This window comes from Pan paniscus, chromosome 5 (assembly GCF_029289425.2).
Source record: "Pan paniscus chromosome 5, NHGRI_mPanPan1-v2.0_pri, whole genome shotgun sequence".
Lineage (NCBI taxonomy): Eukaryota > Metazoa > Chordata > Mammalia > Primates > Hominidae > Pan > Pan paniscus.
Window position 1 is genome coordinate 156612434 of NC_073254.2, and position 14389 is coordinate 156626822.

The 14389-nt window shown below is 37.9% G+C and overlaps 1 protein-coding gene across 6 annotated transcripts in view; it reads right to left on the reverse strand.

Annotated features, from left to right (window-relative positions):
- The window catches only part of MAP3K5 (mitogen-activated protein kinase kinase kinase 5), a 266344-nt gene that overhangs the window by 89349 nt on the left and 162606 nt on the right, over positions 1-14389 (reverse strand). For all 6 annotated transcript variants that reach the window (XM_055114152.2, XM_034962926.3, XM_063605010.1 and 3 more), the window contains 3 exons: positions 12760-12919; positions 9867-10020; positions 4550-4657 (listed from right to left, as the gene is read on the reverse strand). In XM_055114152.2, the coding sequence (XP_054970127.1) occupies positions 4550-4657; positions 9867-10020; positions 12760-12919 (422 nt within the window). The remainder of the gene's footprint in view (positions 1-4549; positions 4658-9866; positions 10021-12759; positions 12920-14389) is intronic.

The following is a 14389-nucleotide window of genomic DNA, read 5'->3' on the forward strand; positions in this document are numbered from 1 at the left end:
TCCAGGAAGGAGAAAACAATAACAAATTGCTGGAAATAGTACTCATTTTCCAAAAATCTCTGGCTTACTTTCTGTTCTTTTTCTGTCTTCCAAATTCTTCTGGCTCTCTACTCATTCTCTAGGCCTTGCTAATCGCTAATTCCTTTAGCCTCACTCTGTTTCCAAGTGTCCTTGGATAACCTTGCTCTTTTCAATCAAGCCTTTGAAAATCTCCTCCTCCAGTCCTGCTCTCATCTCCATAATGTTCATGTCTCCTAACTGCTCTTCGTTTTTGTAGTTTCCACTGGATGATTAGTGTATCTCAGCTTGTGAGAACATGTATGTATATACTTGCATACATGCAAAACAACATAAATATTGCACTGCACTTTAAAGTAATATCACTAACATGTATATAGACAGTTATATTGATTATTCCCAATTTTGCCACTGGATGATTCCACTTGGAGTCTTGCCATTAGTTTCAACTAAACACGTCCAAAATGAAATTCCTCATGATTCCTCTACAACTCAGGTTTTCCTTCTAAAAATCCTACCACCTTTATCAATGCAATCAAAACTTGAGTCACCTTACACTTACTCCCTCTTTTTAATCCTTCTTCCTAATTTGTGATTAAGTCGTATACTTTTCTTTCCAAATCATCTGTCCCTTTGCAGTCACAATTGTATTATTCCACTCTAGGATCTCTACCTGCCTCATATCTAGCTAGTTCCTCTAACAGTCTTCTCTGTGACCCTCCTGAGCCTCAGACTTCAGAAATCAAATGTCAAGACCAGATCAGTCTTATAGCTACACTAGCAACCATTATGGAGCACTTGTTCCAAGCCACTTAGCACTGTGCTAAATGATTTCCATTCATCCTCTCACTTAATCTTCACAACAATTCTATGAGGTACTGTTATTCTCATTTTACATACATGGCAACTAAAGCATGAGGAGTTGAAGTGGATGCCTAGGCCACGAAGCATGCAAGAGCTAACATCAACCTTCACACCTATGCACTTTGATGCTGACCCTGGGTTCATAATTCACATTCTGTTCTGCCTTCCTGCCAGCTCTCAGATTTTCAGAAACGTCAGTGACGTCCTGTTTCCTACCCACATATGTTTAAAATTCTTCTTCCTAGCTTACATAGCACTCTAGAGTTTTATGTCATCCTGCCCAACCAATCATATCTCCCACCTCCCTCAACACGTTTCCCCTTGTGGAATGAGTCAGACTCTGCCAGCCCCTGAATGTCCCATGCTTGCTTTCACTTTGGTGCCTTGGTTGGAATTCTGCCTTATTCTTCTAATCTAGTTTGTCTTCCCGTGTTCATTTCTCTCTTCTAGTTCTACCCACAGCCAAAGTCCAGCTTCCACTTCCTTTAGCAAGCCTTCTCGAAGGACTCTATGCCTCACTGATCTTCCTCCTCACTGAACGCCACAGACCAAGAACCCATAATGTCCTCCTCAGGAACCAGCACAGTCCCAAAGTCCACAGAACTCAAAAGAACGCTGGTAGATTGATTTGCTCTACTATCATCTCAACAGTGCTTTCCTCGGGTGTAGCATGATGCATTTTAACACAATTAAAATGACATGTTAGAAATGTTGCTGATGGGGTTGCTGGGGCAATGACTTCTTTCAAAGTCTTCCCTCTATTTACTGCACTCATGGAAGTGAATCTCATGGGAAGCTATGTCTTAGCTGAAAGCCTGTCTTCAAAGTCCTTTGTCAAGGAAGTTTTCTGTTATGAATAAATTAGTATCACAAGTAACTTTTTCAAGTGTTTTTCCATACAATTGACACTCCTAATAATGAAAAAGAATCAAGCTTCTGACTCTGCACACAGTGGCAAATATTGGCATGTGTAATCTGGGGCCTGTTGGGTGAAGATCCTTAAGTTACCACAACCTATTGGTAGAGTGTCTCTAAATTTTGGATGCAGCCAGTCCCAAACTGACTTGTAAAAGTGTCAGCTTGGACAGTGTTTCACAAACTGGGATTGGAGAAAGACCACAGTTCTGAAAGATGCTGCTCGGTATTGCTCAGTGCTACTAGATGGACTTGGTGTTGAGAGCATGAGAATGGATGTTTTTCTCCATGCTTATTATGTAATTTCATGTTGCCAACATTTAGTGTGCCTGCTAAAATACTAAGTTACAAGACTTAACATGACCAACTTTATCTAAACATAGAACAAATTAAAATATAAATAACATGCATTCTGGGTGCTGCTTAGTATCTATTCATTTTAAACACAAGATACTGCCCTTCCTAGAAACTATAGCACTGGGACTGGTGATTTCTTGCCATTCTGGTAGAGGTCACAGGGCCTGGCCATGATTGACATCCAGGAAGGATCTGTCCCAGCTGATTTGGACACATCAAAGCACGGGACATTCTTCTTGCTAGATTATGGACACGCTGTGTTGTTTTCCTGTTGAACTTCCTAAGGTGGTGGTTCACATACGTGAGGTCTGAGAGTCTACCTCATAGAATTGTCCTCAGTAGGTCTGACATGCAGATTAGGAATCTGCAATTTATTTTATTTTGTTTATTTATTTTTTGAGATAGAGTCTTGCTCTGTCGCCCAGGCTGGAGTGCAGTGGCACAATTTTGGCTCACTGCAACCTCTGCCTCCCGGGTTCCAGCAATTCTCCTGCCTCAGCCTCCTGAGTAGTGGGGATTACAGGCAAGCGCCACCATGCCCGGCTAATTTTTGTATTTTTAGTAGAGATGGGGTTTCACCATATTGGCCAGGCTGATCTCGAACTCCTGACCTCAAGTGATCCACCCACCTTGGCCTCCCAAAGTGCTGGGATTATAGGCATGAGCCACTGTGCCCAGCTGGAATCTGCCATTTAATTAAACCAGCTCCCTGGGTGACTCTAATGCTGGTGTTCCAGGGAACCACATCTTGAAAAGCAGCATCCCCAGGAACCAGCTTAGCCATAAAGTCAAGGATGTAATAATTCTTGAGCTACTACAATTGAGTAATTACTATGTTTACATCCCTATTAAAGCTGTTATCAACCATGGCTGCACATCAGAATCATGGATAAATCTTCATAAAAATGCACGTGTCCAAGCTTCACTCTAAGTATAAAGGATTCCAACTAAGTCGGTCTCCTGGGATCCAGGGCATTGCAGATAATTCTGATGCAGAGCCAGGTTTCTGCTCCAGTTCAACACCAACAACCTCCCAAATGATTACTCCCATGCCATTTAAAGAGCAAAGCAGGGTTAAACTCTGGGGTTTCAAAGTTAGGATTTAGTCCACATAATATGCACACTGCAGTGATTTATAATTGTTTTTGTTGTTACTGTAGTTAAGATATATTGAACATCTATTACATGCCAGGCTCTGTGAAATGCACTCTACCAAATTATTTCATTTAACCTTCACAACAACCTTTTGAGATGGATATTATTATTTCATTCTACAGATGAGGACACCATAGCTTGGAGAAGCCAAGTTGCCCAAGGGCAGTGGTGGGATTTGAATCCAGGTCTATTGACTCAAGTCTACATGTAAAAAAACTGCAAGCCCATACTCCCAAATTTACTTCCTGCTTCCACTTCCTGCTTTATTTTTCCCTTCTCACCATTGAATATACCTATACATTTATTTATTGGTTTATTGCCCTATCTGAGTGGAAAGCAAGCACCACGGAGGCAGGAACTTCACTCATTTTGGACACAGCTGTTTCCCTAGGGTCTAACACCGTGTCTGGTAGTGCCTGGTCCAGAGTAAGTGCTCAATAAACATTTATTAAATGAGTAAGTTGATGAATGATGGTTAAATAAAATTATAAGGGCATTCTGGGAAACAGTTACGAGAAAGAAAATAAATGAACTATTTTTCCACAAGACTTCTCTCATTTCTGTTGGTTTATCCTGTGGACTGAAGCCAGGTCCTGAAAATGTCTGTTTTTAAAAAATAGTAGGATGATTTGTACATGCATTAAAACTGATGAATATAGAAGTGGAAAGGCTTATCCACATGACTGCTATGAGCGGAAGTGAGACTGTTTTAAGATCTTTCTCAAAATAGGTGGTCGCACAGCCCACCTCACTTTGTGCACAGCACACTGAGTCAGTGGCTAATCTGAGATTTGGCAACTACTTAGATAACAAAACAGCTAGATGTAATGATAACTATAATGGTACCAGTGTAAGATTAAAAGTGGCATCATTCTGACAGGCTTCCTAAAATTAACATATGCATCTTTTATGTCACGTATTTTAAGTATTAGTTCTTCGGTGCATAACTTACGGCATGAATTTACAAAACAGAAATATTCCAATTCTGAGTATGCTTTGGATGGTTATGCCATCTATAATAAAAATCCAAATAGTTCAATTATATTTTATTAATACTGATAAAAATTCATAATTCAAATTTAACAAGTTTTATAATACGGAATGCATTTATGCCAAGACAGACACACAGCTGAGCTATTTCTTCTTAACTAACACAGACATTTGCTGGAGTATGTAAATGCTAGAAGGGTGTAAAGTCCCTTGTTACTAATGCTCTTGTGTTAATAATTGCACAATTTACCTTGTCATCAGGAAGCACGTGCCAAATAGAGATTGTCTTTTCCTCAACTTCATTGTTGATAGACAAATAAGAAGGTTGATAGATTTTGGTTGGTTCTAATATTAATACCTTGAAAAGATACGGCAAAGAAACTAATATCAGTGACTTAAGATTGAAACCACTTAGAGCTGCTGTAACACCCCAGCACCAACGTAGAGGATTATTGCATGAGCTTCTGAATCTGTTCCTGGAGTAAACCATTTCAACTTCTGATTGCTGTTATTCCTATAAATCCTTCAAGCATTTTACATTATTTATCAATTATCATAAGGTTCAATAATGCATCACCTTGTATTGCTAATAAGGTTAGAAATAAATTTTTGAAGTCCATACATGGGTTCAGCTATCCTCAGGGAATCTACTAGTGATAACTTTAAAAAATCTTCTATTTTATCATGTACTACATAAGCTATTTCTATAAATATAAATGTGTCAAAGAAAGACAGAAAAGGTCCATACATAGAATGTCACATCCTTATTTTAGTTTTTCTGCTATCACACTTTATCATACAGATGTAGTAGTATGGTTTTCATACCCATGTAAATAAATTTAGAAATGGTTTTGGTTATTCCTGAGTTTTATATATAAACCAAAGAAACAAACTTAGCTATATGAAATAATAAACACGTTTTTGCACTGCCTTCCAGATGAAACTGGCGTCTTCAATAATGATACATTTAGCCTTGTAAGAGAAAAAGAGAAATAAAATTTGTTCCTATTTTGAAGCTCTATAAGGGGTATGTGATAAATGAGTTGAGAATCTCCATCAAAGGACAGCATGAAGTATTATATTATTACTAATATCTCACATTTGGAGTGAATAATACTAAAATAATACACATGCCCTGATTTCAAAGGTGCTATGATTCATTATCTACTTGTATAGATGCTTAAAGGCATCTTCCTGGCCCAAATTTCCTAGGCAGACTTCACTAGGAATGTTTAAAAAAAGAAAAGTCAATACTTAACTATTAGAGGAACTGGAATAATCATTCTACTCTACTGCTTAACACTCAAGAAAATTATCTTTAGAACTAATCTTGAATCAAGCAAGTTTTCCAAATAAAAGTGGAGGAAAACTCCTTCAGAAGGCTCCACCCATAAGGAATTACAGATTCATAATACAGTAAAACATGAAATGCACTCTCAGAAAGAAGGCACAAGAACCTGGGCATATTTGTTTTACTCTCAACTTACCTTAACAGCGCATTTACTTAAGGTACAGGGAACTAGAGAAAGGGAGGTAGAAAAAAACACTTTTTCTTTACTCTTTGAATATTAAAAACGTTAAGGGCTCCAAGAATTCTCAGTCAGTCTCTAGCTGTGAAAATAAGATGGGCTATGCAACAAATAAACACACAGTGAGAGCCCATAAGTGAACATATTCTGACTCAGGAACAAACTCACCCAGTGAATCAAAATCTTAATTCCAATCAAGAGAGACACAAGCGGTAATGATGAATAATGAAAATCATTTTCCCATCTAAACTTTGCAGAAATGGTGCTCTCATATCTGAGTATCGCAATGTATATGAAATCAAAACAATAGAGAATAAAAGGTGGGTTTCCCAAAACATCATCCAACTCTCTTCATTGACAAGTGAGAATATACTCCATTCCCAAATTATGTGGGCACACTATTATACTCAACAGAAGAAAAGAAAAGCACTAACTCCTCTCTTGTTAAATTATGTCTTTATTGTCATCTCAGTATTTCTAACAGATAAAATCTGAACTATGTGTCCCTAACTTGAGACAGGAAATAAAAACAAGGTTGTAACTATCACTGTCTAATATTTGTTGAGCTCTTTGCTCTATCCTTGAAATGACAAAATGTGAGAAATGCATAGCACACATTACAGAGGTCACAGAAAGGCTGGGAAACAGACCAGGGAATGGAGGCAATTTGACAAAGCCTTAAAGGTAGATATACCTCACTTATGAGTTTATATATTCTTGCTTTTAGTTCCTTGTTTTTAGGTTAATATTATAATTAACTGCTAATTTCATGTATCTGAATCAAAAAGGAAGACTGCAAGGCCTATAAAGGATAGATATTAACCAGATGTTTAAGTTTCTACAGGGTCTTTGAAGTACCATACGTCTCTCCTTCCTCTCTCCTGACATTAGATAATGAGTTGATGGTCTCCAAACTTTTCAATGTAAGAAGGAAAGGAAATATACCAAGAGGAGAGGTAAGAAAAAAGAATAAATTGAAGTGATAAATGATGGTACCATTCAAATCATTTCCCAAATAAACTTTCAATTTTCTTTTGCCCAGAGTCACAGTTAATTCTTGGAGAAATAAGAATGAATACAGTATTGAGATAAATAAAAACAATCAAATAATATTTTCTAAAATAGGCCATCCTGGATTTTATTTAGATGCATTTCAAAAGAAGGATAATGTTATCATCCTAATCAACACCTACTGCAACCTTTGTAGTGTGAGCCACGGAGATGCTATGCTAAGGACATGACAAGGTGCAGCGACCAAGATCGCCCCACAGGTACTAAAAGGCTGCCTTTCTCTATGAGGGAGAGCACGGGTGGCAAATTCTGGAAGTGGTTACAACTTATTACCCAAATATTTGTCCTGTTTTTCTGCTATGCTATCATGTATACTGAGATTTAAAAATCATCTATATGGCTTTCATTATTTTTTAAAGCAGTATCTTTACAGTTTCTGCAACACTTCATCATACATGTAAATATAAGAAAACAATCAAGCGGTTAATCCTAAAGCCATTTCCATTAAATTTGGAGCTTCTCGGTAGACTGGCATTTTCTAGAACTCACACAGATGAAGTCGTAGGAAAACTCAAGAAGGACTACAAAATTGTGCAATTTTGTCCTCTGTGTAACAACAAACTATAGAAAAGAAGTTTTGAGTAGCTGAGTTATGAATTCTGATGTAGGAGTAGTATTTAGAGATGAGGGGGAAAACACTGCATTTTAGAGTCTTGTCACAAAAAGACAGACCCCAAATAAGCCACAAAGTTTCAAGAAGGAAATGGATTGCTGAGAAAAATCAAATATGCCATAAATATGTTGGCAAGATAACACCTATGTGCCTACCACTCGCAGATAACTAAGTGTTAACATGCTGTCATATTTGCTTCGAAATGTTTTCTAAAGAAATGAAATGTGGCAAACAAAGTTGAGGTCCTCAGGATCCCTTACACAATCCTATCATCCCCTTCCCAGACAGAATCCCAGAATATTCAGCAATTCCTATGCCCACCAGCAGGCTCTAAAAATGCTCTTGTCTCCACAATGGTGTCAACTGTTGTAAAATGTTTTAATTCTTTGAGTCCAATGGGCAAAAAAATAGTGTCTCACTTAATTTGCATTTTCTTGACTAACCAGAAGTTAATTATCTCTTCATATAAATTTTTTATTCTTCTTTTTATTTTTATTTTGTTTTATTTATTTATTTATTTCAAGATGGAGTTTTGCTCTTGTTGCCCAGGCTGGACTGCAATGGCATGGTATCGGCTCACTGCAACCTCTGCCTCCCAGGTTCAAGCGATTCTCCTGTCTCAGCCTCCCAAATAGCTGGGATTACAGGTATGCGCCACCATGCCTGGCTAATTTTGTATTTTTAGTAGAGACAGGGTTTCTCCATGTTGGTCAGGAAAGTCTCAAACTCCCAACCTCAGGTGATCCGCCCACCTCGGTCTCCCAAAGTGCTGGGATTACAAGTATAAGTCCTCACGCCCAGCCTCTTCTTATTTTATTTTGCTTATCACTTTATAGGATTTTTTTGCATATTTGGCAAATTGACAATTTTGCACAGTTTTATAAAACATTTTCTCCCTGCCTAGCAGTTCCTATTTGGCATGTTCACGGTGTTTTTTTTTAATCAAACAAAAATATCCATTTTTTAGTGAAATCAAATTGGTGAATATTTTCCTTTAGGTCTTATAAGTCCTTTTCTTGCTTAAGGATGCCTCTCTCAACTGGTGTTTATACCTATATTCTCCTAACTTCTCAATATTTTCTGGTTTATTTGTTACATTCACTTATTTATATTTATGACAGACAAATTCTGTCAAATATTTTTTATATTCACTTATATTTATATTATGACCGACAAATTCATATGATACTAATCTAAATGGGCTCAAAGTGACTAATTTGAATGGTTTCCTTTCATAGCCAGTTTTCTAGTCGATCAAGTCAATAGTCAATTAAATACCTGAATTCTATGTTCTCTTCTTTCACTACATTTACTGCTACTGAGAGCACGAGCTACAGGCAAGCTGCCAGCTCATTCTAAGGTAAGTATTTTCCTAGGCTACACATTATCTAGGCTAGAAAATAAAGTGAAGTGTTTCAGTTAGAAAGGCTTTCGCTTAAGGACCCTGCTGAGCTCAAGGCTTCATCTGGAAGCAAGAGTAAAGCATGCTCATGTCAGCAATGGATTTAATTAAGTGAAGTAGATGATCCTATCAACAAGAACTAGAAAACAAGATTTCACAAAAAGAATTGAGAACTGTCACCACCTCTGAGTATGGAAGATAGAGATTAGAGAGCTCAGAGAGATTTATGGCATCACTTTGATGTGGAAAGAAATTTGTACATACAGGGAGTTGCCAGTAATTCTTGAATTGGATGCTGGACGATATTAAGAACCATCCAGAGGGGCATGGCACCATCTGAGAAGAGCAATAAATTTTTTTAAAGTGTGTGTGTGTGTGTGTGTGTTATACATTTAAATCTATATATCTGAAGTCCACTAGAGACCAGCCAAAATGAGCTGCAGACCAGAAACTGCAAGTCATTTCTCATGGTCTAAAACATTGTAAATAGTGATTGGGGATATTACATCTAACTCTGACCCACCTGGGTAATGGGTGGTGGGGATGGGATAACAATGCAGGTAAGCCTGATACTTTTCACCACAATATGGGAGATAATACTGAAGACTGTGTCAACGCAACTGCAGTATTAAGGAAAAGCATACATCGGGCTGGCCTGAAGCTAAGCCAAGAGACAGTCTTTGCATTGCTTAGGAAGTACACTCCACCACTTATCAAAAGGAACCACCCAAATTCCATGGCAAAAACATAAAAATAGATCTCATTTCTCTGATTTTGAGAAGTTATTTTTAAAAGTAAGCTAAAGCAAACCAATGTGCAGGAAATAAAGATATTAACCAGATGACTGCAGTTTTAAGGCACCAAAAATCAGCCCCCAAGCACTGATATAATCACAGTACAAGATGTTCTTTAAATAAAGAAATGTACTTAGATTTAAAGGAAGAGTACTCACTGGAAACCTAACCACAGTAACATCTGTCTTTGTGGCCTCAACCAGGAAATCCATCCAAAAGTCCACAAGTTCTTGCTTGGCCACAGGCTGTTCTGTGGTCAGTTTCACAAAATGCTTATATATCAAAATTGTCTCTACAATAGACTTGAGGTACCTGAGAAGGAAAAGATATAAAACATGTAACAGACAAATTTAGAACCACCTGTTCCCATGTATCCCAGTCTAATTCTGTAAATGTAATTTATACATGACATTAATAGTTATGCATTCAGATTCACCGTTATTCGTTATTTGTTGCATATCGTGTGTTTTCACACTTTTTTTTTTTTTTATGTTTATACGGAGTCTCGCTCTGTCGCCCAGGCTGGAGTGCAGTGGTGTAATCTCGGCTCACTGCAAGCTCCGCCTGCCGGGTTCATGCCATTCTGCCTCAGCCTCCTGAGTAGCTGGGATCACAGGCATGCGCCACCACGCCTGGCTACGTTTTGCATTTTTAGTAGAGATGGAGTTTCACCATGTTGGCCAGGCTGGTCTCTAACTCCTGACCTCAAGTGATCCACCTGCCTCGGCCTCCCAACGTCCTGGGATTGCAGGTGTGAGCCAACACGCCCAGCCGTGCTTTCACACATTATCTCATTTCTATCTTACAAAAACTTAATAACGTCGGTTATTTTATCCCTATTTTAGAGATGAGGAAACAGGCTTAGAGGGCTTGGTAACTTGGACTAGGGCCATAGATCTAGTTAAAACTTGAACTTTAAAATGCGTATATTCTATTCAAGGAAGCGGTTAATGCATTTGTTTTTAATTATGCTTCTTTGAGGAAGCTTTCCTAAATAGACACTTCATAAGAGATCATTATTTAGCTCTGAAGCAACTCAGCTTATATATTATACAAATACCCTCAAACCTAATAAGACAGATGGTGCCTCAAAAGAAAAAGTTAGGAAAAATGAGGAGTGGGATAATTATAGGTGATAATGGCTATGCAGGCGCTTTATGGACTATAAACATGGAAGTCAACATTCCATAAAAATTAAGTTAGTGGAATCTTAAGGCACTGTTTTGTGGCTGCGAGTACCATTGCATAGAATAGTGCCTGTTTTCTTGTTAAAAAACCAGGATGCCTAAAATACTGCCATCAGAATGGTCACTGTAAAGAAACAGCAAATGTGACTCAATATCATGCGTGCATCTATTGGTTCCTTTATTTCATATCATTTGCTGAATGCCTACTGCTGCACACAGTGCTGTGGGGATACATATCAAAAGGTGTTATAACACCAAGAATAAATATCCATGGAGATATGATTAAACAGAGAGACAACTTAAAAAGCTATATGCTCAGTATCAAGAGAGGCGTAACTAAAGAATGACAGAAACACTAAAGAAGGGACTTGGGTGTGAGGAAGGGCTCTAGGTCAAGGTCGGCTTTGTGAGCAGGTGTGATGGATGAGTGTTCCTCGGAGAATGTGTGCATTCTGAGAGGCATGCTCAGCACGTGCTCAGACATTCATGCATGAAACCAGCAGTGTGGTAGGAAGAGACAGCAGTGTAAACCCAGGGGTGTGACAAGAGCCGAGGCTGGAATGGCTAAAGGCAAATCTTGTTTGCTAAGACAAAATGATGGACTTTATTCCTTAGGCTGTGAGGAACAATTAAACTATATTGATTTAAGGATTTCAGTGCAGGGGAAGTGTCAGGTGTGCATTTTTGAAAGATCACTGTGATCTTTAGAAAGATCCCTGGGGAGGATTGGCTAAAGGAGACCTGAACATGATGAAAATTCTTTAAAAAGCCATGAGGGCCTAACATGGTGGTCTCTTCCTCACACGGTTTCTGTGATGAAAACAGCCGAGTCGGTGGCCTGGGCTCTGAGCGGCTCTGGAAACAGGCTTTCACTATATCACGGTTAGCCTTTTAAAATCTTTATAGCTAATGGTTAATCGCTACATGTGATGCTAATAAGAATTCTTTTTCTTTTTCTTTTCTTTCTTTTTTATTTTTGAGACAGAGTCTTGCCCTGTCGCCCAGGTTGAAATGCAGTGGCGCAATCTTGGCTCACTGCAACCTCCGCCTCCTGGGTTCAAGTAATTCTCCTGCCTCAGCCTCCCAAGTAGCTGGGATTACAGGTACCTGCGATCATGCCCAGCTAATTTTTGTATTTTTAGTAGAGATGGGGTTTCACCCGGTTGTCCAGGCTGGTCTCAAACTCCTAACCTCAAGTGATCTGTCCACCTCAGCCTCCCAAGTGCTGGGATTACAGGTGTGAGCCACTGTGCGCCCGGCCAACACTGTTTTTCAATATGGTCCTGAATGCAGATGGAATTTTGTTTCCACCTCTCCAATTACCACAAAAATAATGATGAGATTTGGGTGCACTCCAAGAACAATTTGAAATTAGAAAAACACACATATATAAGAAACACTCAAATGTGTCATCAGTCAAATCCTAAGTAAGAAGAAAACAAAATCAAGAATGAGAATTCCAAAACTGAGATTAGATCACAGAGGAAACAAAGGGCATATGTTTGGAGTAGAGGTCTAACAGCTGCAATGGAAATGTGGTCTCAGGCCCCGAACATAAGTTATATTTGCAGGTGCAAAATGCGTGGCCTCTGCATGATTCACATGGGTGACATTGGCCAATCTGGGCCAGTGGGTTGGTCAATGTGCAGGAGAGGCTAAGTCAGGAACCTGCTGACATCACCTATGTCCAAAGTCATCAGAATTGATGTGTAACACGTTTTATGAATATCACAATTTTCCTCTATATTCTGCATTTTATTTTATAAGCAAATAAAATCATCTAATTGTCAGTTCAATAAATATAATACGGGAACAATATGGAGCTGTTTATTAATTGTATCAACATATAATAGCTAATTATTACCATGCTGGTGTCTTCAGTTTAAAAAGCTTTTCAGATGCTTGAATGACTCTCATGTGGTCATTGGCTAGGACGCTGGCCCCCAGAAAAAATCCAACTTCCCAGTAGCTCTGGAGTTTTTCCAAGTTTCCCTTTTTACCAAGAAGACTACTTAGCTTCACCCCTAGAATACAAACAGGAAGTAGAATGTTACAAATGCACCCCAGACAGGTAGAACCAGGTTTACACTAAAAAGTAAAATTAAGCTTTCATTCCTCTTTTCAGATTAAAACAGCTTTGTTAAGTTTCTGATTATTAAGGTGGCTTCAGTTCACTGTAAAAATAAGTCATAAAAAGGAATGGAACACTGATACATACCATAGATGAACTTGGAAAACATGCTAAATTAAATAAGCCAGACCCAAAAAGACAAAGGTTGAGTGATTCCACTTACAAGAGGTACCTATAACAGTCAAATTCCTAAACATAGAAAGCAGAATAGAGGTTACTAGGGACTGGGGGAAGAAGGGAATGAGGAGTAATAGTTTAATGCGTACAGAGTTTTAATTTGAAAAGATAAAAAAGTTCGGGAGGTGAATAGTGGTGTTGGCTGCGTAACAGTGCGAATGTTCTTATTGCCACTGAAGCGTGCACTTCAAATGGAAATTTTTGTTATGTACATTTTATCACAATAAAAACTTTGGTAAAAAAACAATAGTAAGTCAGACTAACCAGAAAGGTACACAGAAGAAAGTGAAAATTAACCTTTAATTTGAAAACCCAAGGATAACTGCTATGGTCACTTTAATGTACATAAATCTAGAATTTTTAAATATGTCAGTATATGCATAAATTAAAAGGTCATAATACAAACATTGTTATGTAACCTTCTTCTTTGTCTTTTTATAACATGGATTCTTAAATAACTTAAAAGGAAAATCTTACCTTTTTTACGCTGAAATTCTATCAGTTGAAGTATAAATGTATACAGTATATATATTTTGCAAGAGTAAAACGCTATAATAATTTTAGACACAAAAATTACACACTTAAAACATTAAAGAAATAAGGAAATATGCCTGACACGGTGGCTCACACCTGTAACCCCAGCACTTTGGAGGGCCGAGGTGGGAGGATTGCTTGAGCTCAGAAGTACTAGACCGGCCTGGGCAACACAGCAAGATTCTGTCTCATGAAAAAAAATTAAAAATCTAAAAAAAAGAAAAAACAGAAAAAAAAAGGAACTAGACTGACAGATAATACTGTCTTGTTATGTCACTGTCTTAAAAGTCCTGAAATCCGGTAATGTAGATACTCCAACTTTGTTCTTTTTCAACACTGTTTTGGCACTTCTATGTTCTTAATGTTTCATTATATATTTTCAATTCTACTGTGTCTTGTACTATTTTTGCATTTTATAAGTATTTGTTTGCTTAAAAAAATATATCCTTGTAGCATTGTTTGGTGCCACTAACATCCATCACATTAAATAGTTGGGAAAATTATCTGAGATTTAGAAATAAGGCAAAAAGGTAGGATATATCATTTCAATATCATATGGGAAGATAAGGCCACTCAAGGACTATCTCAGGAAAGTGATGCTAGTTCATCTCATTATGTACTACTTATTAAAGGTCCCAGACTTACAGAAGTT